At 50.1% G+C, this 22,573-nt stretch overlaps 1 protein-coding gene across 1 annotated transcript in view; it reads left to right on the top strand.

Annotated features, from left to right (window-relative positions):
* The first annotated feature begins 302 nt into the window (after window positions 1–302).
* Window positions 303–22,573, top strand: part of LOC116958659 (IgGFc-binding protein-like) — a 70,745-nt gene continuing 48,474 nt past the window's right edge. The window contains exons 1-4 of the mRNA XM_076057298.1: window positions 303–977; window positions 9,653–9,894; window positions 11,713–11,877; window positions 17,531–17,675. Of these exons, the coding sequence (XP_075913413.1) occupies window positions 864–977; window positions 9,653–9,894; window positions 11,713–11,877; window positions 17,531–17,675 (666 nt within the window). The 5' untranslated portion in view covers window positions 303–863. The remainder of the gene's footprint in view (window positions 978–9,652; window positions 9,895–11,712; window positions 11,878–17,530; window positions 17,676–22,573) is intronic.

Genomic DNA, 22,573 nt, shown 5'->3' with positions numbered 1-22,573 from the left:
TTGTTATCAGGCAAGGCCCCTCTGAAGTACGCAGTAGCCACTTTTTCAGAAGCGACCTTGGCCCATCACAAATGATAGCAAATCGACCAAGTGGCTGATGTCACCATCACGTGGAAATTCATAGCAGCAGCAGAATACTCTAAACGCGTGTTGCTAAATGTGGAGAAGAATCCGAGCGACCACGAGATGCAAATGCACACTCCAAATATACAGCAGCAGCAGCAGCCGTCAGGGTCGGGATCGAACCCACGACCTCCTGCATACCAGGCGAGGTAGTCAACATCTCCTAGCCGCAGTGATGACGATGAGAGAGAGAGAGAGATGCGGAACTCGAAATATACAGCAGCAGCAGGCATGGTCAGGGTCGGGATCGAACCCACGAACCTCCTGCCCTGAAAACTTGGGATCGAGTTCCCAAACCCACCCCCGGGGACGAATGTCTGTGGATGAGCGACCTTGCCCAAGCCCTGGGCCAAATAGCCACCAAGTCACGGCCAAGGGTGTGACCCCGTCGCGATCGTGGCATCTATAAGAAGCGTCATCCCCTCCCTGAACTCTCCAGAGACCGGGGGGGTGGTGATGAGAAGACTGGCACAGCAGACAGTCCATCTCTCTCTCTCTCTCCATCTCTCCCTCTGAGTGCGTGTGAGTGAAGTCTGTCTGTGTGTGTGTGGGTGATCTTCACAGCTGAGCCCCCGACAGTCCGTTAAAGGCTACACGAGGGAAGCTTTGTCCTTGTGGTGCAAGGGCTCCACAAAACGCACCGCCAATCGCTTCTCGATCCTCCTTCCTCCTCCTCCTGTTGCTGCTGTTACTGCTGCTGCTGCTGCTACCCACACGAAACTTGATCTCCCACTGTCATCATGAGGCTCGCGTTTGGTGGCCTCGTGGTGGTGGTGATGGTGGCCGCGCTGGGGGTGGATGCCACCCACCTGAGAGGTGGCACCATCTCCTGGATCCAAGAGGAAAGTGGCAAGGTGAGGATGCGCGCGCGTGTCTGTGCGTGCGCGAAGCGTCGAGTTGGCAGAGTGGGGGGGGGGGGGCGCTACGCTGCGCTTCGAACCCGAGTTCGATTCCCCGCTCACGGCCGACATCAGTGATTCTTGTTTGTCCCTGGGTATAGTAAGCGTTAATTCCTAATTGCTTATGCCTCAAAGGTGCAGAACGTTTTTTGTATTATTATTACCCGCATACTTTGCTTTTGTGGCCAGGACAGTGATGTTTCGCAATGTGGCTATTTTCAATGAGATAACGGGCGAATTTGCGTCATTCCTTCACGTAAAGTACTGGTCTCAAGAGCAAAGTGTGTGGGTTACAATAAAAGCCATTTTCTACACTTTTGAGGCATAAGCAATTAGGAAATAACACTTACTACCCAGGAACAAAAATCCTGTTACATAATGAATTATCTGAACCGGTCTTGGGCCTCCCCTATTTCGACTCAGCCTCAAATGAGTACCCAATGCGGTTTGTAAACATCGCCACTGGGGATACAAAGGCGGCCAGGCGTGGTGTTAGCCACCCACCCCCTCGCATGCCGTGCCGGCCTTCATAGGGTGCTCGCTAATAGCACTTGCCCCAACAGTCTGTTCAGGCTATACGGGGGATTTTTGCCTTTTTGTGCCCGTGACCTCCTGGTGCACCTAGCCTGGCACAGGTGGTGCATCGGGCAAGTCATCTCAGTCGGTCGACCCGTGGCACCTGCTGGGTCTGCCCCGTGACCTCCTGGTGCACCTAGCCTGGCACAGGTGGTGCATCGGGCAAGTCATTTTAGTCGGTCGACCCGTGGCACCTGCTGGGTCTGCCCCGTGACCTCCTGGTGCACCTAGCCTGGCACAGGTGGTGCATCGGGCAAGTCATCTCAGTCGGTCGACCCGTGGCACTTGCTGGGTCTGCCCCCGTGACCTCCTGGTGCACCTAGCCTGGCACAGGTGGTGCATCGGGCAAGTCATCTCAGTCGGTCGACCCGTGGCACCTGCTGGGTCTGCCCCGTAACCTCCTGGTGCACCTAGCCTGGTACAGGTGGTGCATCGGGCAAGTCATCTCAGTGAGTCGACCCGTGGCACCTGCTGGGTCTGCCCCGTGACCTGCTGGTGCACCTAGCCTGGCACAGGTGGTGCATCGGGCAAGTCATCTCAGTCAGTCGACCCGTGGCACCTGCCGGGTCTGCCCCGTGACCTCCTGGTGCACCTAGCCTGGCACAGGTGGTGCATCGGGCAAGTCATCTCAGTCGGTCGACCCGTGGCACCTGCTGGGTTTGCCCCGTGACCTCCTGCCTGCGGGCGTTCGACACTTCACGTGGCCTCAACCTTGCACCTAGCCTGGCACGAGCGCCGTGGTGATGTCACCGCCACTTAGTGTGTGTGTGTAAGCGTGTGTGCACAGACTGTAACAACTACAGGGGCATTTCCCTCCTCGTTGTGCCGGGAAAGGTCCTGGCAAGGATGATTCAACATCGCCTTGCCAGGCACGCTGAGGAGAGGCTTGCGGAGCCCCAATGCGGCTTCAGGCCAGGGCGGTCCTGCACAGATGCCATATTTTCTGTCCGTCTGCTACAGCAGAGGGTGGAGGGAATTCCAACGGGACCTACATCTCTGCTTTATTGACCTGGTCAAGGCCTATGATACCATCAGTAGGCCTGGGCTCTGTGTTATTCTTTGTGCTTTCGGAGTCCCTGACCCGCTGCTCACGATCATTAAGGACCTTCATGATGGTGAGCGGGCCCGGGTAAAACTACGTGGCCGGGAGTCGGAGCCATTCCCTGTTCACCTTGGGGTGCGACAGGGATGTCCTCTGGCTCCAGCATTATTTAACATCTATTTCAACCATGTAGTTCGTGAAGCCTTCGATGGCTGTACCGGAGGAATTTTCAGCTGCTACAGATACAATGGAAGGCTGATCGATGCCCGGGTGCAGTCAAGGGATGGCTCCTTATTGGTTAACCATGTTAGGTATCTTCATGATCTGGTGATTGCTGCTCACTCAGAGAAGGAGTTGAAGGCGCTACTGCTGAACCTGGAGCGTGCCACTAAGAGGTGGAGCCTTACCATCAGCCCCACCGAAACTAAGCACCTGCCTGGGTATTTTGTGCCATCAGACACTCCACCCCCACAACTCCCAATTGGTGATGGGGCAGTTTGGAAAGAGTGGAAAGTTTCCCATACCTGGGCAGTGTGCTTATGACTGGCTCCGGTTTGACAGTTGAGGTCTAACCCCGAATCATTTGAGCGGCATTATCTTTTCATCGGCTACGTAACGCTGTGTTGAAGCTGCCTGGTCTGTCGCTCCACTTGAAGCTTCGGGTCTTCTCGGCCATGGTCATGTCCTCCCTTCACTATGCTTGCAAAACGAAGACCCCCCCCCCCCCTAATGGAACATCTTTGCCGGCTAGAAACATTTAAGCTGGCCTGCCTACGACCCATTCTGGAATTTAACCAGGCTGGATTGTGTGAGGAGCTCACAAACCCTTGAAAGATCTGGACAAAGTCCCATCGGTGAGCTCCTCTGGCAGGCAAGGCCGCGTTGACTGGATCATGTAGCCCGCATGCCCAATCACCGCATGCCCAAACAGCTTTTGTTCGGCCGGATATCGGGGGCAAAACTGGCGCGGCACGGGCTAGAGAAGAGATGGTACAGGAGGACGTGGAGCTGAGTGGACTTGCCGATTGGTACCAGCGGTGTCAAGATCGGCCTCTGTGGAGGAGGCTCGTGAAGGACGCTACTGGGCAGTTGGAGGTAGTCGCCCTCCAGCAACAACAACGGAGGGCGGAGGAGCGACGCTCACAACAACGAGCGGAGCGCCGGGTGGCTAAAGCACAGCAAGTTGGCACAGCAGGGGGCACAGGTGGTGCATCGGGCAAGTCATCTCAGTCGGCCATCCCGTGGCACCTGGGTCAGCCCCGTGACCTCCTGCCATCGGGCGTTCGACCCTTCAAAGTGCACCTAGCCTGGCACAGGCGCCGTGGTGACGTCGCAGCCACTCAGTGGCGTTGTTTTTCTTGTTGTGTGTAGCGGTAGTGGTTGGGTCCTACTCGCAAACAGCACTTGCCCCAAAAGCCTGTTGAGGCTATACGGGGGGGGGGGAGATCTTTGGCTTTGTCTTTGTAGTGAGTAGCGCGGGGCGTTGAGCTGCGACACCGAGCCGCCCGAGTTCGATTCCCGGTCATGGGCACCCCTCCCCCCCTAGGTCAACTCAGCCCGAAATGAGTACCTGGTGTAGCGGTGTGTGTAGTAAACATCGCCACCGAGGAGAGACAAAGGCGGCCGGGCGTGGTGTTGGCCACCCACCCCCTCGTGTGCCGCAGTGTATAGTGTAGTGTATAGTAGTGCAGTGTATAGTGTAGTGTATAGTAGTGTATAGCAGTGTAGTGTATAGTAGTGTAGTGTATAGTGTAGTGTATAGTGTAGTGTGGTGTATAGTGTAGTGTCTAGTAGTGTATAGTGTAGTGTATAGTAGTGTAGTGTATAGTGTATAGTAGTGTAGTGTATAGTAGTGTAGTGTATAGTAGTGTAGTGTATAGTGTAGTGTATTGTATAGTAGTATATAGTGCAGTGTATTGTATAGTAGTGTATAGTGTACACAGCAGGCGTAATAAGGGTCGGTCTCGAACTCACGATTTCCTGTATACCAGGCGAGGTAGTCAACATCTCCTAGCCACCGTGATGATGAGAGAGAGAGACACACACAGTCTCCAAATATACAGCAGCAGCAGGCAATCGACAAGGGTCGGGATCGAACCCACGACCTCCTGCACACCAGGCGAGGTAGTTAACATCTCCTAGCCACCGGGGTGCGCCCTGGTTAATGTAGTAACGCCACTCTTTCTGATAATTATTTTATTATTTTAACTCCCGAACGACGCCCAATCTCAATTCTCTCCGTCCACCCAACTCCACCACCCTGACACCTACCCACCTACCCACGCGATAAGGGGCCGTCCATAAATGACGTCACGCTATTTTGGACGATTTTTTACCCCCCGCCCCGCCCCCGCTTCGTCACACGACGTCACAAAAAGTCAGACCCCCCTCAAATATGACGTCACAAAGCTCTACCCCCCCCCCAAAAAAAACATATATAGAACATTCTTCAAATCGCTTTAAACTATTGCCATTGTAGTGCGTATTTAACGTGGCGCTGCACTTTGATGTTGTAGAAGAAAACATTTATTAAAACGTCTATTTAATTAAGTAGAAACGAGTTGTCTTCATTTATTTAATTAAAGTTCTCCACATTTTGATGTGACGTCACATTTCTCCCTCCCCCCTTCGTCACACATCGACACACATGTGTAACCCCCCCCCCCCGCCCGCCCTAGGTGCGTGACGTCATTTATGGACGTCCCCTAAGCCAGACTTTGTTGAGTGGCTGTCACTACATTGGAAACCTCATTTGCCCGTAACAAAATATGATAATTCTTTTTTTTTACATTATGAGACCTCCTTTGCCAGTAACAAGATATAGGAATAGGTTTTACCCTTTTAACTGGCACAAAAAACTGACACCTTTATTCAAGGCTCTAAGAAAAGCCGTCTCGGGTGTGGACCAATCAAATTCAAGGACAGTGCCAATATTATTATTGTTATCAGAGTTGTCTTTTTTGTTTGCATTTTGACTGCTTGTGTTGTGGTTATTGCAAACATGATGCCTTGAATAAAGGTGTCAGTTTTTGTGCCGGTAAAACCTATTCCTATGATAATTGTTTTTTTTTATCCTTTTATCTGCCAACAAAACTGACACCTCTTTTTTTAACATGGAGTCATTTTTGCACTGACCACAATACCTGCGGTCGGAATGCAAACAAAAAACAACACAAACTCTGATAATGTATGTGGCACTGTCCTTGAAATTGATTGATCTACACCCGAGACAGCTTTCTTTAGAGCCCAGTCTCACGTTGGTGTTGGACCAGAAGACGCCAAAAGGCGCACAACTCAAAGACAATGCCACCATCAGAGTATGAGAGCTCGGGTTAAGCATTTACACCATTGGAAAAACCTCATTTGCCAGTAACAAAATATGATCATTGGTTTTTTACCCTTTTATCTGGCAACAAAACTGACACCTTTTTTTGACAAGGAGTCATGTTTACATTGACCACAATACCTGCGGTCGGAACGCAAACAAAAAACAACAACAACTCTGATAATGTATGTGGCACTGTCCTTGAAATTGATTGGTCCACACCCGAGACGGCTTTCTTTAGAGTCCAGTCTCACGTTGGTGTTGGACCAGAAGACGCCAAAAGGCGCACAGCTCAAAGACAACGCCATGCCACCATCAGAGTATGAGAGCTCGGGTTAAGCATTTACACCATTGGAAAAACCTCATTTGCCAGTAACAAAATATGATCATTGGTTTTTTACCCTTTTATCTGGCAACAAAACTGACACCTTTTTTTGACAAGGAGTCATGTTTACATTGACCACAATACCTGCGGTCGGAACGCAAACAAAAAACAACAACAACTCTGATAATGTATGTGGCACTGTCCTTGAAATTGATTGGTCCACACCCGAGACGGCTTTCTTTAGAGCCCAGTCTCACGTTGGTGTTGGACCAGAAGACGCCAAAAGGCGCACAACTCAAAGACAATGCACCATCAGAGTATGAGAGCTCGGGTTAAGCATTTACACCATTGGAAAAACCTCATTTGCCAGTAACAAAATATGATAATTGATTTTTTACCCTTTTATCTGGCAACAAAACTGACACCTTTTTTGACAAGGAGTCATGTTTACATTGACCACAATACCTGCGGTCGGAACGCAAACAAAAAACAACACAAACTCTGATAATGTATGTGGCACTGTCCTTGAAATTGATTGGTCCACACCTGAGACAGCTTTCTTTAGAGCCCAGTCTCACGTTGGTGTTGGACCAGAAGACGCCAAAAGGCGCACAACTCAAAGACAATGCACCATCAGAGTATGAGAGCTCGGGTTAAGCATTTACACCATTGGAAAAAACCTCATTTGCCAGTAACAAAATATGATCATTGGTTGTCACTCGCGATGGGCCAGGTCGCTTAGGAAACGACGAATTTTAAAAAAAGCTCAGTGGGCCAATTGCCTCGGTGATGATGGGGGGGGGGGTGGAGGGCTTCTGTTTTATTTGCTGATTTGTTTAAACGGTCGCGTAATTGTTGATTTAAAGCCTTCGTGACTGCAGGGATTCATATTCTTGGTTCTTTCGGTAAAGTCACCACCACGTAGAAGGGAAACAATAAAATAATGAATAAAAATATCTAAAACAATACAATTCTCACGACGTTTCGACTGCAACACAAAGCAGCAATCATCATCAGCTGTGAAAACCACAGCAAGAAAATTTGAAAAAATTAAAAAAATTAAAAAAATTGTTGCTGTGGTTTTCACACCTGATGATGATTGCTGCTTGGTGTTGCAGTCGAAACGTCGTGAGAATTGTATTGTTTTATTTTTTTATTATTTTATTGTTTCCCTTCTACGTGGTGACTTTACCGAAAGAACCAAGAATAATAATTTTATTATTTTATATTTTATTATTTTATTGTTTCCCTTCTACGTGGTGACTTTACCGAAAGAACCAAGAATAATAATTTTATTGTTTTATATTTTTATTATTTTATTGTTTCCCTTCTACGTGGTGACTTTACCGAAAGAACCAAGAATAATAATTTTACTGTTTTATATTTTTATTATTTTATTGTTTCCCTTCTACGTGGTGACTTTACCGAAAGAACCAAGAATAATAATTTTATTGTTTTATATTTTTATTATTTCCCTTCTACGTGGTGACTTTACCGAAAGAACCAAGAATAATAATTTTATTATTTTATATTTTATTATTTTATTGTTTCCCTTCTACGTGGTGACTTTACCGAAAGAACCAAGAATAATAATTTTATTGTTTTATATTTTTATTATTTTATTGTTTCCCTTCTACGTGGTGACTTTACCGAAAGAACCAAGAATAATAATTTTACTGTTTTATATTTTTATTATTTTATTGTTTCCCTTCTACGTGGTGACTTTACCGAAAGAACCAAGAATAATAATTTTATTGTTTTATATTTTTATTATTTCCCTTCTACGTGGTGACTTTACCGAAAGAACCAAGAATAATAATTTTACTGTTTTATATTTTTATTATTTTATTGTTTCTCTTCTACGTGGTGACTTTACCGAAAGAACCAAGAATAATAATTTTATTGTTTTATATTTTTATTATTTTATTGTTTCCCTTCTACGTGGTGGTGACTTTACCGAAAGAACCAAGAATAATAATTTTATTGTTTTATATCTTTATTATTTTATTGTTTCCCTTCTACGTGGTGGTGACTTTACCGAAAGAACCAAGAATAATAATTTTATTGTTTTATATCTTTATTATTTTATTGTTTCCCTTCTACGTGGTGACTTTACCGAAAGAACCAAGAATAATAATTTTATTGTTTTATATTTTTTCATTATTTTATTGTTTCCCTTCTACGTGGTGGTGACTTTACCGAAAGAACCAAGAATAATAATTTAATTGTTTTATATTTTAACTATCTTATTGTTTCCCTTCTACGTGGTGGTGACTTTACCTAAAGAATCAAGAATATGGTCGCGTAATTGTTTGCCGTTGTAAGCAAAGAGCTTTACGGCGCTTCGGATTCCTCCTCCAGCGGTATAAAACGCTGATTCTGATTCTGACCCGTCCCCACCTCCATCCAGCACACACCAGACAAAGACAAAGGCCCCCCCACGTGTAACCTGCACAGACTGTTGGGGCAAGTGCTGTTAGCGAACGCCTATGAAGGCGCTCGCTAAAAGCCACGCCCGTCCGCCTTTGTCTCCCCAGTGGCGATGTTTACTACACACACAGCACCGGGTACTCGCTTGAGGCTGAGTCGACCTAGGGGAGGATGCCCAGGACCGGTCGTCATTGTGGTGTTGGTGGCCGTGAGCGGGAATCGAACTCGGGTGGGCCGGTTCGTGGCGACTGCGCACTAACTGCTGAACAACTTCTCCCCACACCACCACCACAACCACCACGACCACCACTACCACACCACAACCACCACCACAACCACCACTACCACAACCACACCACTACCACAACCACCACCACCACAACCACCACAACCACAACCACCACCACAACCACCACAACCACTACCACACCCACCACCACACCACCACGCCACCACCACCAATCCCACGCCACCACCAATACCACGCCACCACAACCACCACAACCACCACCACACCACCACAACCACCACCACTACAACCACCACTACCACGCCACCACAACCACCACCACAACCACCACAACCACAACCACCACTACCACAACCACCACCACACCACCACAACCACCACCACACCACCACAACCACAACCACCACTACCACCACCACCACAACTACACCACCACAACCACCACCACGCCACCACAACCACCACCACACCACCACCGCACAACCACCGCAACCACCACACCACCACGACCAACACAACCACCACCACCACGACCAACACAACCACCACAACCACCACCACCACACCACCACAACCACACCACCACCACAACCACCACCACACCACCACCACAACCACCACCACAACCACAATCACCACCACCACCACACCACCACAACCACAATCACCACCACCACCACAGGTGCTCTTCAACTACATGCTGGCCTGGCGCAGGACCTCGGACGAGGGAGCGAAATGCACGGACGCAGACATCGACAGCGGAGCGCTCATCAAGTCCAAGCAGAAGTGGAAGTGCCGGGAGGGTTGTCAGGGCTCGTACGCCCTCACCTTCGTGTGCACGGAGCAAAACGAAAACTCCAACTGGATGATCGGCACCTCCAGCTTCGAGTTCGACGTGCCAGCATCTCGGCCCACCGTCGTATCGTGAGTCGACGTCGTCGTCTGTCTGTGTGTGCGTTTGTACGTGTGTGTGTACGTGTGTGTATGTGTGTGTACGTGTGTGTGTGTGTGCGTACGTGTGTACGTGTGTGTGTGCGTGCGTGTGCGGAGCCCCAATGCGGTTTCAGGAAAGGGCGGTCCTGCACAGATGCCATATTTTCTGTCCGTCTGCTACAGCAGAGGTGTAGGGAATTTCAACAAGACCTACATCCCTGCTTTATTAACCTGGTCAAGGCCTATGATACCATCAGTAGGCCTGGGCTCTGGGTTGTTCTTCGTGCTTTTGGAGTACCTGACCCTCTGCTCACGATCATTAAGGACCTTCATGATGGTGAGCGGGCCCGGGTAAAACTACGTGGCCGGGAGTCAGAGCCATTCCCTGTACACCTTGGGTGCGACAGGGATGTCCTCTGGTTCCCACATTATTTAACATCTATTTTGACCACGTAGTTCGTGAAGCCTTCAATAGCTGTACCGGGGGAATCTCCATATGGTACATATATAATGGGAGGCTGATCGATGCCCGGTTGCGGTCAAGGGATGGCTCCCTATTGCTCAACCACGTTATGTATGCCGATGATTTGGTAATAGCTGCTCATTCAGAGGAGGAGTTGGAGACGCTGCTGCTGAGACTGGAGCGTGCCACTCAGAGGTGGGGCCGTACCATCAGCCCCACCAAAACTAAGCACCTGCCTGGGTATTTTGTACCATCGGACACTCCACCCCCACAACTCCCAATTGGTGATAGGGAAGTTGTGGAGAGAGTGGAGAGTTTCCCATACCTGGGCAGTGTGCTCATGACCGGCTCCGATTTGATAGCAGAGGTGTTACTCCGAATCAGTCGAGCAGCATTATCTTTTCATCGGTTGCGTAATGCTGTGTGGAAGCTACCTGGTCTGTCGCTCCGCATGAAGCTTCAAGTCTTCTCGGCCACAGTCATTCCCTCCCTTCTCTAAGATTGCGAAACGTGGACCCCCCTAATGGAACATCTTCACCGATTAGAAACATTTAGGCTTGCCTGCCTACGATCTATCCTGGGTTTAACCAGCAGGCTGGAATGTTTGAGGAGCTCACAAATCCTTGATAGATCTGGATAAAGTCCCATCGGTGAGATCCTCCGGCTGCGTTGGCTGGGTCATGTAGCCTGCATGCCCAGCCACCGCATGCCCAAGCAGCTTTTGTTCGGCCGGATCGAGGGGGCTAAAAGGGCGCGGCATGGGCTAGAGAGGAGATGGAGTGATGTGGTACATGAGGACGTGGAGCTGAGTGGACTTGCCGATGACTGGTACCAGCGGTGTCAAGATCGGCCTCTGTGGAGGAGGCTCGTGAAGGACGCTGCTACTGGGCAGTTGGAGGCAGTCGCCCTCCAACAACAACGGAAGGCGGAGGAGCCACGCTCACAACAACGAGCGGAGCACCGGGTGGCTAAAGCACAGCAAGTTGGCACAGTAGGGGGACAGGTGGTGCATCAGCCACTCATCTCAGTCATCTCAGTCATCTTAGTCAGTCGACCCGTGGCACCTGCTGGGTCTGCCCCGTGACCTCCTGCCAGCGGGCGCTCGACACTTCACGTGGCAGCCTCAGGGTCCACGTAGCCTGGCACAAGCGTCGTGGTGACGTCACCGCCACTGAGTGGCGAATGGCGGTGGTTGTTGTTGTTGTTGTGTGTGCATCCTCCTCCCCCTCCTCATCCTCCTCCTCATCCTCCTCATCCCCCTCCTCATCCTCCTCCCCATCCTCCTCATCCTCCTCATCCTCCTCCCCATCCTCCCCATTCTCCTCGTCGCCCGTCTCTCCCGGCAGCTTCGACGACTGCTGCTGGGTCAAGGCGCTGGTGCAGAGGACGAGCGGCCTCGTGGAGGCGTCCGAGTGGGACTGGTCGCTCATCACGGTGCTCAACCCGGGCGTGCGCAGCGACACGGGGGCCCCGAACGTCTCCCCCGTCACCGCCTCCAAGCCGCTCATCAGGTGCTGTGGATGGGGGGGGCGGGGGGGGCGGGGGGGGGGTGTGGGGGGAGGTGTGGGTGGGAGGTGGGGGGCAGGTGGGGGGAGGTGTGGGGTAGGTTGGATGGAGGTTGGAGGGAGGTGGGCGTGAGGGGAGGTGTGGGGGAGGGTGTGGGTGGAGGTTTTGGGGGGTGGTGTGGGTGGGAGGTAAGGGAAGTGTGGGTGGGGTGGGAGGTGTGTGGGGAGGTGAGGGGGAGGTGTGGGGAAGAGGTGTGGGGGGAGGTGTGGGAGGGAGGTGTGGGGAGAGGTGGGTGGGAGGTGTGAGGGAGGTGTGTGGGGAGGTGGGAGAGGTGGGGGGGTGTGGGTGGGAGGTGTGGGGGGAGGTGTGGGGGGAGGTGTGGGGGGAGGTGTGGTGGCGGTGGTGGCATCTACATCAGCAGAACGTGAAGAACCAGTGACATCTACAGAACGTGAAGAACCAGTGGCATCTACATCTGCAGAACGTGAAGAACCAGTGGCATCTACATCTGCAGAACGTGAAGAACCAGTGGCATCTACATCTGCAGAAGGTGAAGAACCAGTGGCATCTACATGTGCAGAACATGAAGAAGCAGTGGCATCTACGTCTACAGAACGTGAAGATCCAGTGGCATCTACATCTGCAGAACGTGAAGAACCAGTGGCATCTACATCTGAAGAACGTGAAAAACCAGTGGCATCTACATCTGCAGAACGTGAAGAACCAGTGGCATCTACATCAGCAGAACGTGAAGAACCAGTGGCATCTACATCTGCAGAACGTGAAGAACCAGTGGCATCTACATCTGCAGAACGTGAAGAACCAGTGGAATCTACATCTGCAGAATGTGAAGAACCAGTGGTATCTACAGAACGTGAAGAACCAGTGGCATCTACATCTGCAGAACGTGAAGAACCAGTGGCATCTACATCTGCAGAACGTGAAGAACCAGTGGCATCTACATCTGCAGAACGTGAAGAACCAGTGGCATCTACATCTGCAGATCGTGAAGAACATGTGGCATCTACATCTGCAGAACGTGAAGAACCAGTGGCATCTACATCTGTAGAACGTGAAGAACCAGTGGCATCTACATCTATATAACGTGAAAAACCAATGGCATCTACGTCTGCAGAACGTGAAGAATCAGTGGCATCTTCATCTGCAGAACGTGAAGAACCAGTGGCATCTACATCTGCAGATCGTGAAGAACCAGTGGCATCTACATCTGCAGAACGTGAAGAACCAGTGGCATCTACATCTGTAGAACGTGAAGAACCAGTGGCATCTACATCTGCATAACGTGAAGAACCAATGGCATCTACGTCTGCAGAACGTGAAGAACCAGTGGCATCTACATCTGCATAACGTGAAGAACCAATGGCATCTACGTCTGCAGAACGTGAAGAACCAGTGGCATCTACATCTGCAGAATGTGAAGAACCAGTGGCATCCACAGAAGGTGAAGAACCAGTGGCATCTACATCTGCAGAACGTGAAGAACCAGTGGCATCTAAATCTGCAGAACGTGAAGAACCAGTGGCATCTACATCTGCAGAACGTGAAGAACCAGTGGCATCTACATCTGCAGATCGTGAAGAACATGTGGCATCTACATCTGAAGAACGTGAAGAACCAGTGGCATCTACATCTGTAGAACGTGAAGAACCAGTGGCATCTACATCTATATAACGTGAAGAACCCATGGCATCTACGTCTGCAGAACGTGAAGAATCAGTGGCATCTTCATCTGCAGAACGTGAAGAACCAGTGGCATCTACATCTGCAGAACGTGAAGAACCAGTGGCATCTACGTCTACAGAACGTGAAGATCCAGTGGCATCTACATCTGCAGAACGTGAAGATCCAGTGGCATCTACATCTGCAGAACGTGAAGAACCAGTGGCATCTACATCTGCAGAACGTAAAGAACCAGTGGCATCTACATCTGCAGAACGTGAAGAACCAGTGGCATCTACATCTGAAGAACGTGAAAAACCAGTGGCATCTACATCTGCAGAACGTGAAGAACCAGTGGCATCTACATCAGCAAAACGTGAAGAACCAGTGGCATCTACATCTGCAGAACGTGAAGAACCAGTGGCATCTACATCTGCAGAACGTGAAGAACCAGTGGAATCTACATCTGCAGAATGTGAAGAACCAGTGGTATCTACAGAACGTGAAGAACCAGTGGCATCTACATCTGCAGAACGTGAAGAACCAGTGGCATCTACATCTGCAGAACGTGAAGAACCAGTGGCATCTACATCTGCAGAACGTGAAGAACCAGTGGCATCTACATCTGCAGATTGTGAAGAACATGTGGCATCTACATCTGCAGAACGTGAAGAACCAGTGGCATCTACATCTGTAGAACGTGAAGAACCAGTGGCATCTACATCTATATAACGTGAAGAACCAATGGCATCTACGTCTGCAGAACGTGAAGAATCAGTGGCATCTTCATCTGCAGAACGTGAAGAACCAGTGGCATCTACATCTGCAGATCGTGAAGAACCAGTGGCATCTACATCTGCAGAACGTGAAGATCCAGTGGCATCTACATCTGTAGAACGTGAAGAACCAGTGGCATCTACATCTGCAGAACGTGAAGAACCAGTGGCATCTACATCTGCATAACGTGAAGAACCAATGGCATCTACGTCTGCAGAACGTGAAGAACCAGTGGCATCTACATCTGCAGAATGTGAAGAACCAGTGGCATCCACAGAAGGTGAAGAACCAGTGGCATCTACATCTGCAGAACGTGAAGAACCAGTGGCATCTAAATCTGCAGAACGTGAAGAACCAGTGGCATCTACATCTGCAGAACGTGAAGAACCAGTGGCATCTACATCTGCAGATCGTGAAGAACATGTGGCATCTACATCTGCAGAACGTGAAGAACCAGTGGCATCTACATCTGTAGAACGTGAAGAACCAGTGGCATCTACATCTATATAACGTGAAGAACCAATGGCATCTACGTCTGCAGAACGTGAAGAATCAGTGGCATCTTCATCTGCAGAACGTGAAGAACCAGTGGCATCTACATCTGCAGAACGTGAAGAACCAGTGGCATCTACGTCTACAGAACGTGAAGATCCAGTGGCATCTACATCTGCAGAACGTGAAAAACCAGTGGCATCTACATCTGCAGAACGTGAAGAACCAGTGGCATCTACGTCTACAGAACGTGAAGATCCAGTGGCATCTACATCTGCAGAACGTGAAGAACCAGTGGCATCTACATCTGCAGAACGTGAAGAACCAGTGGCATCTACATCTGCAGAATGTGAAGAACCAGTGGCATCTACAGAACGTGAAGAACCAGTGGCATCTACATCTGCAGAACGTGAAGAACCAGTGGCATCTACATCTGCAGAACGTGAAGAACCAGTGGCATCTACATCACCAGAATGTGAAGAACCAGTGGCATCTACATCTGCAGAACGTGAAGAACCAGTGGCATCTAAATCTGCAGAACGTGAAGAACCAGTGGCATCTACATCTGCAGAACGCGAAGAACATGTGGCATCTACATCTGCAGAACCTAAAGAACCAGTGGCATCTACATTTGTAGAACGTGAAGAACCAGTGGCATCTACATCTGCATAACGTGAAGAACCAATGGCATCTACGTCTGCAGAACGTGAAGAACCAGTGGCATCTTCATCTGCAGAACGTAAAGAACCAGTGGCATCTAAATCTACAGAACGTGAAGAACCAGTGGCATCTAAATCTGCAGAACGTAAAGAACCAGTGGCATCTACATCTGCAGATCGTGAAGAACATGTGGCATCTACATCTGTAGAACGTGAAGAACCAGTGGCATCTACATCTGCAGAACGTGAAGAACCAGTGGCATCTAGATCTGCAGAACGTGAAGAACCAGTGGCATCTATATCTACAGAAGATGAAGAACCAGTGGCATCTACATCTACAGAACGCGAAGAACATGTGGCATCTACATCTGCAGAACGTGAAGAACCAGTGGTATCTACATCTGCAGAACGTGAAGAACCAATGGCATCTACATCTGCAGAACGTTAAGAACCAGTTGCATCTACATCTGCAGAACGTGAAGAACCAGTGGCATCTACATCTGCAGAACGTGAAGAACCAGTGGCATCTACATCTGCAGAACGTGAAGAACCAGTGGCATCTACATCTGCAGAATGTGAAGAACCAGTGGCATCTACATCTGCAGAACGTGAAGAACCAGTGGCATCTACATCTGCAGAACATGAAGAACCAGTGGCATCTACATCTGCAGAACGTAAAGAACCAGTGGCATCTACATCTGCAGAACGTGAAGAACCAGTGGCATCTACATCACCAGAACGTGAAGAACCAGTGGCATCTACATCTGCAGAACGTGAAGAACCAGTGGCATCTAAATCTGCAGAACGTGAAGAACCAGTGGCATCTACATCTGCAGAACGCGAAGAACATGTGGCATCTACATCTGTAGAACCTAAAGAACCAGTGGCATCTACATTTGTAGAACGTGAAGAACCAGTGGCATCTACATCTGCATAACGTGAAGAACCAATGGCATCTACGTCTGCAGAACGTGAAGAACCAGTGGCATCTTCATCTGCAGAACGTAAAGAACCAGTGGCATCTAAATCTACAGAACGTGAAGAACCAGTGGCATCTAAATCTGCAGAACGTGAAGAACCAGTGGCATCTACATCTGCAGATCGTGAAGAACATGTGGCATCTACATCTGTAGAACGTGAAGAACCAGTGGCATCTACATCTGCAGAACGTGAAGAACCAGTGGCATCTACATCTGCAGATCGTGAAGAACATGTGGCATCTACATCTGTAGAACGTGAAGAACCAGTGGCATCTACATCTGCAGATCGTGAAGAACATGTGGCATCTACATCTGTAGAACGTGAAGAACCAGTGGCATCTACATCTGCAGAACGTGAAGAACCAGTGTCATCTAGATCTGCAGAACGTGAAGAACCAGTGGCATCTATATCTACAGAAGATGAAGAACCAGTGGCATCTACATCTGCAGAACGCGAAGAACATGTGGCATCTACATCTGCAGAACGTGAAGAACCAGTGGTATCTACATCTGCAGAACGTGAAGAACCAATGGCATCTACGTCTGCAGAACGTGAAGAACCAGTGGCATCTACATCTGCAGAACGTGAAGAACCAGTGGCATCTACATCTACAGAACGTGAAGAACCAGTGACATCTACATCTGCAGAATGTGAAGAACCAGTGGCATCTACAGAACGTGAAGAACCAGTGGCATCTACATCTGCAGAACGTGAAGAACCAGTGGCATCTACATCTACAGAACGTGAAGAACCAGTGGCATCTACATCAGCAGAATGTGAAGAACCAGTGGCATCTACATCTGCAGAACGTGAAGAACCAGTGGCATCTAAATCTGCAGAACGTGAAGAACCAGTGGCATCTACATTTGCAGGAGATTATACAACCTTCACAGACATTCCCCGTATTTAGTTTACACGCCGTACAACGCGTTCGGACTCATGAACAAATCGACTTGCGAACAGTACCTCTGGGAAACTAACTCGTGCGTAAGTAGAGGAAGTCCCCGTTTACTCTTGTGATGTGTCATTGTCCATTCATCATGCTTCGTGCCGACACCCACCCCCCCAGGCTGAAGGCCGGCTGCACCACCGTGTGGAACATCCCGGTGTACGATGCTGACGGCGACACGGTGCGGTGCCGCTACGCCGAGAAGGGAGCACGTGACGAGTGTGGAGGCATCTGCGGGGTCGCCCCCTACGGAGTCCTCGACGAGGTAGGGGGGGGTGGGGTGGGTGACTTGGGGGGGGGGGTAAGGGGGGTGAGTGATGGGTGGGGGGGAATGTGGTGGATGGGTGGAAAGGTGAATGGGTGGGTGGGGGAATGGTGGGTGGGTGTAAAGGTGAGTGGTAGTTGGGGGGGAAAGGTGGGTGGGTGAGTGGGCGGATCACTCTCACTGCTGCCAGAACCTCACCCCTCTTGGGGCGAGCGCTGTAAGTGAGCACCTTTGAAGGCCGGCACGGCGCACGAGGTGGCTAACGCCACGCCGGGCCGCCTTTGTCTTTCCCCAGTGGCCAATGTGTACTGCTACACACCGCTACACCAGGCACTCATTTGAGGCTGAGTCGGCCTAGGGGAAGGAGGCCCGGGTACGGTTCAGACATTCACTGTCTCCTTTGCTGGTAGCCGTGAGCTGAAATTCAGAGTGACAGCTGTAGGTCGGTCGGTAGGTCAGAAGGGTGATGGATGTGTGATTCAGCACTGGCTAGGATTCACTCCGGTCAATTCACTCACTCGCCCGCCCGCCCACCCACTAATCTAGTCGCTCACCCACTCATTTAATCAGCCACTCACCTGCTAACTCACCCACCCATTTACTCAGCCACTCACCCACTAACTCACCCACCCATTTACTCAGCCACTCACCCACTAACTCACCCACTCATTTACGCAGCCACTCACCCACGAACTCATCCAGCCATTTCCTCACCCACTAACTCACCCACCCATTTACTCAGCCACTCACCCACTAACTCACCCACTCAATTACTCAGCCACTCACCCACTAACTCATCCACCCATTTACTCAGCCACTCACCCACTAACTCACCCACTAATTTACTCAGCCGCTCACCCATTAACTCATCCACTCAATTACTCAGCCACTCACCCAATAACTCACCCACTCATTTACTCAGCCGCTCACCCATTAACTCACCCATTCAATTACTCAGCCACTCACCCACTAACTCACCCACCCATTTACTCAGCCACTCACCCACTAAATCATCCACCAATTTACTCAGCCACTCACCCACTAACTCACCCACTCAATTACTCAGCCACTCACCCATTAACTCACCCACTCAATTACTCAGCCACTCACACACTAACTCACCCACTCATTTACTCAGCCACTCACCCACTAACTCACCCACTCATTTACTCAGCCACTCACCCACTAACTCATCCACCCATTTACTCAGCCACTCACCCACTAACTCACCCACTCATTTACTCAGCCACTCACCCATTAATTCACCCACTCAATTACTCGGCCACTCACCCACTAACTCACCCACTAATTTACTCAGCCACTCACCCACTAACTCACCCACTCATTTACTCAGCCACTCACCCACTAACTCACCCACCCATTTACTCAGCCACTCACCCACTAACTCACCCATTAATTTACTCAGCCATTCACCCACTAACTCACCCACTCATTTACCAAGTTACTGACCCAATAACTCACCACCCATTTACTCAGCCACTCAGCCACTAACTCACCCACTCATTTACTCAGCTACTCACCCACTTACTCACCCACCCATTTACTCAGCAACTCACCCACTAACTCACCCACCCATTTACTCAGCAACTCACCCACTAACTCACCCACCCATTTACTCAGCCACTCGCCCACTAACTCACCCACCCATTTACTCAGCCACTCGCCCACTAACTCACCCACCCATTTACTCAGCCACTCGCCCACTAACTCATCCACCCATTTACTCAGCCACTCCCCCACTAACTCATCCACCCATTTACTCAGCCACTCACCCACTAACTCATCCACCCATTTACTCAGCCACTCACCCACTAACTCACACACTCATTTACTCAGCCACTCACCCACTAACTCACCCACTCATTTACGCAGCCACTCACCCACTAACTCATCCACCCATTTACTCAGCCACTCACCCACTAACTCACCCACTCATTTACTCAGCCACTCACCCATTAATTCACCCACTCAATTACTCGGCCACTCACCCACTAACTCACCCACTAATTTACTGTGCCACTCACCCACTAACTCACCCACTCATTTACTCAGCCACTCACCCACTAACTCACCCACCCATTTACTCAGCCACTCACCCACTAACTCACCCACTAATTTACTCAGCCATTCACCCACTAACTCACCCACTCATTTACTCAGCCACTCACCCACTCACCCACTAACTCACCCACTCATTTTCTCAGTTACTGACCCAATAACTCACCCACCCATTTACTCAGCTACTCACCCACTTACTCACCCACCCATTTACTCAGCAACTCACCCACTAACTCACCCACCCATTTACTCAGCAACTCACCCACTAACTCACCCACCCATTTACTCAGCCAGTCGCCCACTAACTCACCCACCCATTTACTCAGCCACTCGCCCACTAACTCACCCACCCATTTACTCAGCCACTCGCCCACTAACTCATCCACCCATTTACTCAGCCACTCCCCCACTAACTCATCCACCCATTTACTCAGCCACTCACCCACTAACTCATCCACCCATTTACTCAGCCACTGCCCCACTAACTCACCCACTCATTTACTCAGCCACTCACCCACTAACTCACCCACTCATTTACTCAGCCACTCAACCACTACCTCACCCACCCATTTACTCAGCCACTCACCCACTAACTCACCCACCCATTTACTCAGCCACTCGCCCACTAACTCATCCACCCATTTACTCAGCCACTCGCCCACTAACTCACCCACCCATTTACTCAGCCACTCGCCCACTAACTCATCCACCCATTTACTCAGCCATTCGCCCACTAACTCACCCACCCATTTACTCAGCCACTCACTCACTAACTCACCCACTCATTTACTCAGCCACTCACCCACTAACTCACCCACTCATTTACTCAGCCACTCACCCACTAACTCATCCACCCATTTACTCAGCCACTCACCCACTAACTCACCCACCCATTTACTCAGCCACTCACCCACTACCTCACCCACTCATTTACTCAGTTACTGACCCACTTACTCATCCACCCATTAACTCAGCCACTCACCCACTAACTCACCCACCCATTTACTCAGCCACTCACCCACTAACTCACCCACCCATTTACTCAGCCACTCACCCACCAACTCACCCACCCATTTACTCAGCCACTCACCCACTAACTCACCCACCCATTTACTCATCCACTCACCCACTAACTCACCCACGCATTTACTCAGTTACTGACCCACTTACTCATCCACCCATTAACTCAGCCACTCGCCCACTAACTCACCCACCCATTTACTCAGCCACTCGCCCACTAACTCATCCACCCATTTACTCAGCCATTCGCCCACTAACTCACCCACCCATTTACTCAGCCACTCACTCACTAACTTACCCACTCATTTACTCAGCCACTCACCCACTAACTCACCCACTCATTTACTCAGCCACTCACCCACTAACTCATCCACCCATTTACTCAGCCACTCACCCACTAACTCACCCACCCATTTACTCAGCCACTCACCCACTACCTCACCCACTCATTTACTCAGTTACTGACCCACTTACTCATCCACCCATTAACTCAGCCACTCACCCACTAACTCACCCACCCATTTACTCAGCCACTCACCCACTAACTCACCCACCCATTTACTCAGCCACTCACCCACCAACTCACCCACCCATTTACTCAGCCACTCACCCACTAACTCACCCACCCATTTACTCATCCACTCACCCACTAACTCACCCACGCATTTACTCAGTTACTGACCCACTTACTCATCCACCCATTAACTCAGCCACTCACCCACTAACTCACCCACCCATTTACTCAGCCACTCACCCACTAACTCGCCCACCCATTTACTCAGCCACTCACCCACTAACTCACCCACCCATTTACTCAGTTACTGACCCAGTTACTCACCCACCCAGTTACTCAGCCACTCACCCACTAACTCACCCACCCATTTACTCAGCCACCCGCTCACTAACTCACCCACCCATTTACTCAGCCACCAGCCCACTAACTCACCCACCCATTTACTCAGCCACTCACTCACTAACTCACCCACCCATTTACTCAGCCACTCACCCACTAACTCACCCACTCATTTACTCAGCCACTCACCCACTAACTCATCCACCCATTTACTCAGCCACTCACCCACTAACTCACCCACCCATTTACTCAGCCACTCACCCACTACCTCACCCACTCATTTACTCAGTTACTGACCCACTTACTCATCCACCCATTAACTCAGCCACTCACCCACTAACTCACCCACCCATTTACTCAGCCACTCACCCACTAACTCACCCACCCATTTACTCAGCCACTCACTCACCAACTCACCCACCCATTTACTCAGCCACTCACCCACTAACTCACCCACCCATTTACTCATCCACTCACCCACTAACTCACCCACGCATTTACTCAGTTACTGACCCACTTACTCATCCACCCATTAACTCAGCCACTCACCCACTAACTCACCCACCCATTTACTCAGCCACTCACCCACTAACTCGCCCACCCATTTACTCAGCCACTCACCCACTAACTCACCCACCCATTTACTCAGCCACTCACCCACTAACTCACCCACCCATTTACTCAGCCACTCACCCACTAACTCATCCACCCATTTACTCAGCCACTCACCCACTAACTCACCCACTCAATTACTCAGCCACTCACCCACTAACTCACCCACTCATTTACTCAGTTACTGACCCAGTTACTCACCCACCCATTTACTCAGCCACTCACCCACTAACTCACCCACCCATTTACTCAGCCACCCGCTCACTAACTCACCCACCCATTTACTCAGCCACCAGCCCACTAACTCACCCACCCATTTACTCAGCCACTCGCC

The sequence above is a fragment of the Petromyzon marinus genome, chromosome 80 (assembly GCF_048934315.1).
Source record: "Petromyzon marinus isolate PM22_M1 ecotype Great Lakes invasive population chromosome 80, UKy_Petmar_22M1.pri1.0, whole genome shotgun sequence".
Classification (NCBI taxonomy): domain Eukaryota; kingdom Metazoa; phylum Chordata; class Hyperoartia; order Petromyzontiformes; family Petromyzontidae; genus Petromyzon; species Petromyzon marinus.
Note: the sequence above shows the minus strand (reverse complement) of the source record. Positions and strands in the feature narration are given on the sequence as shown.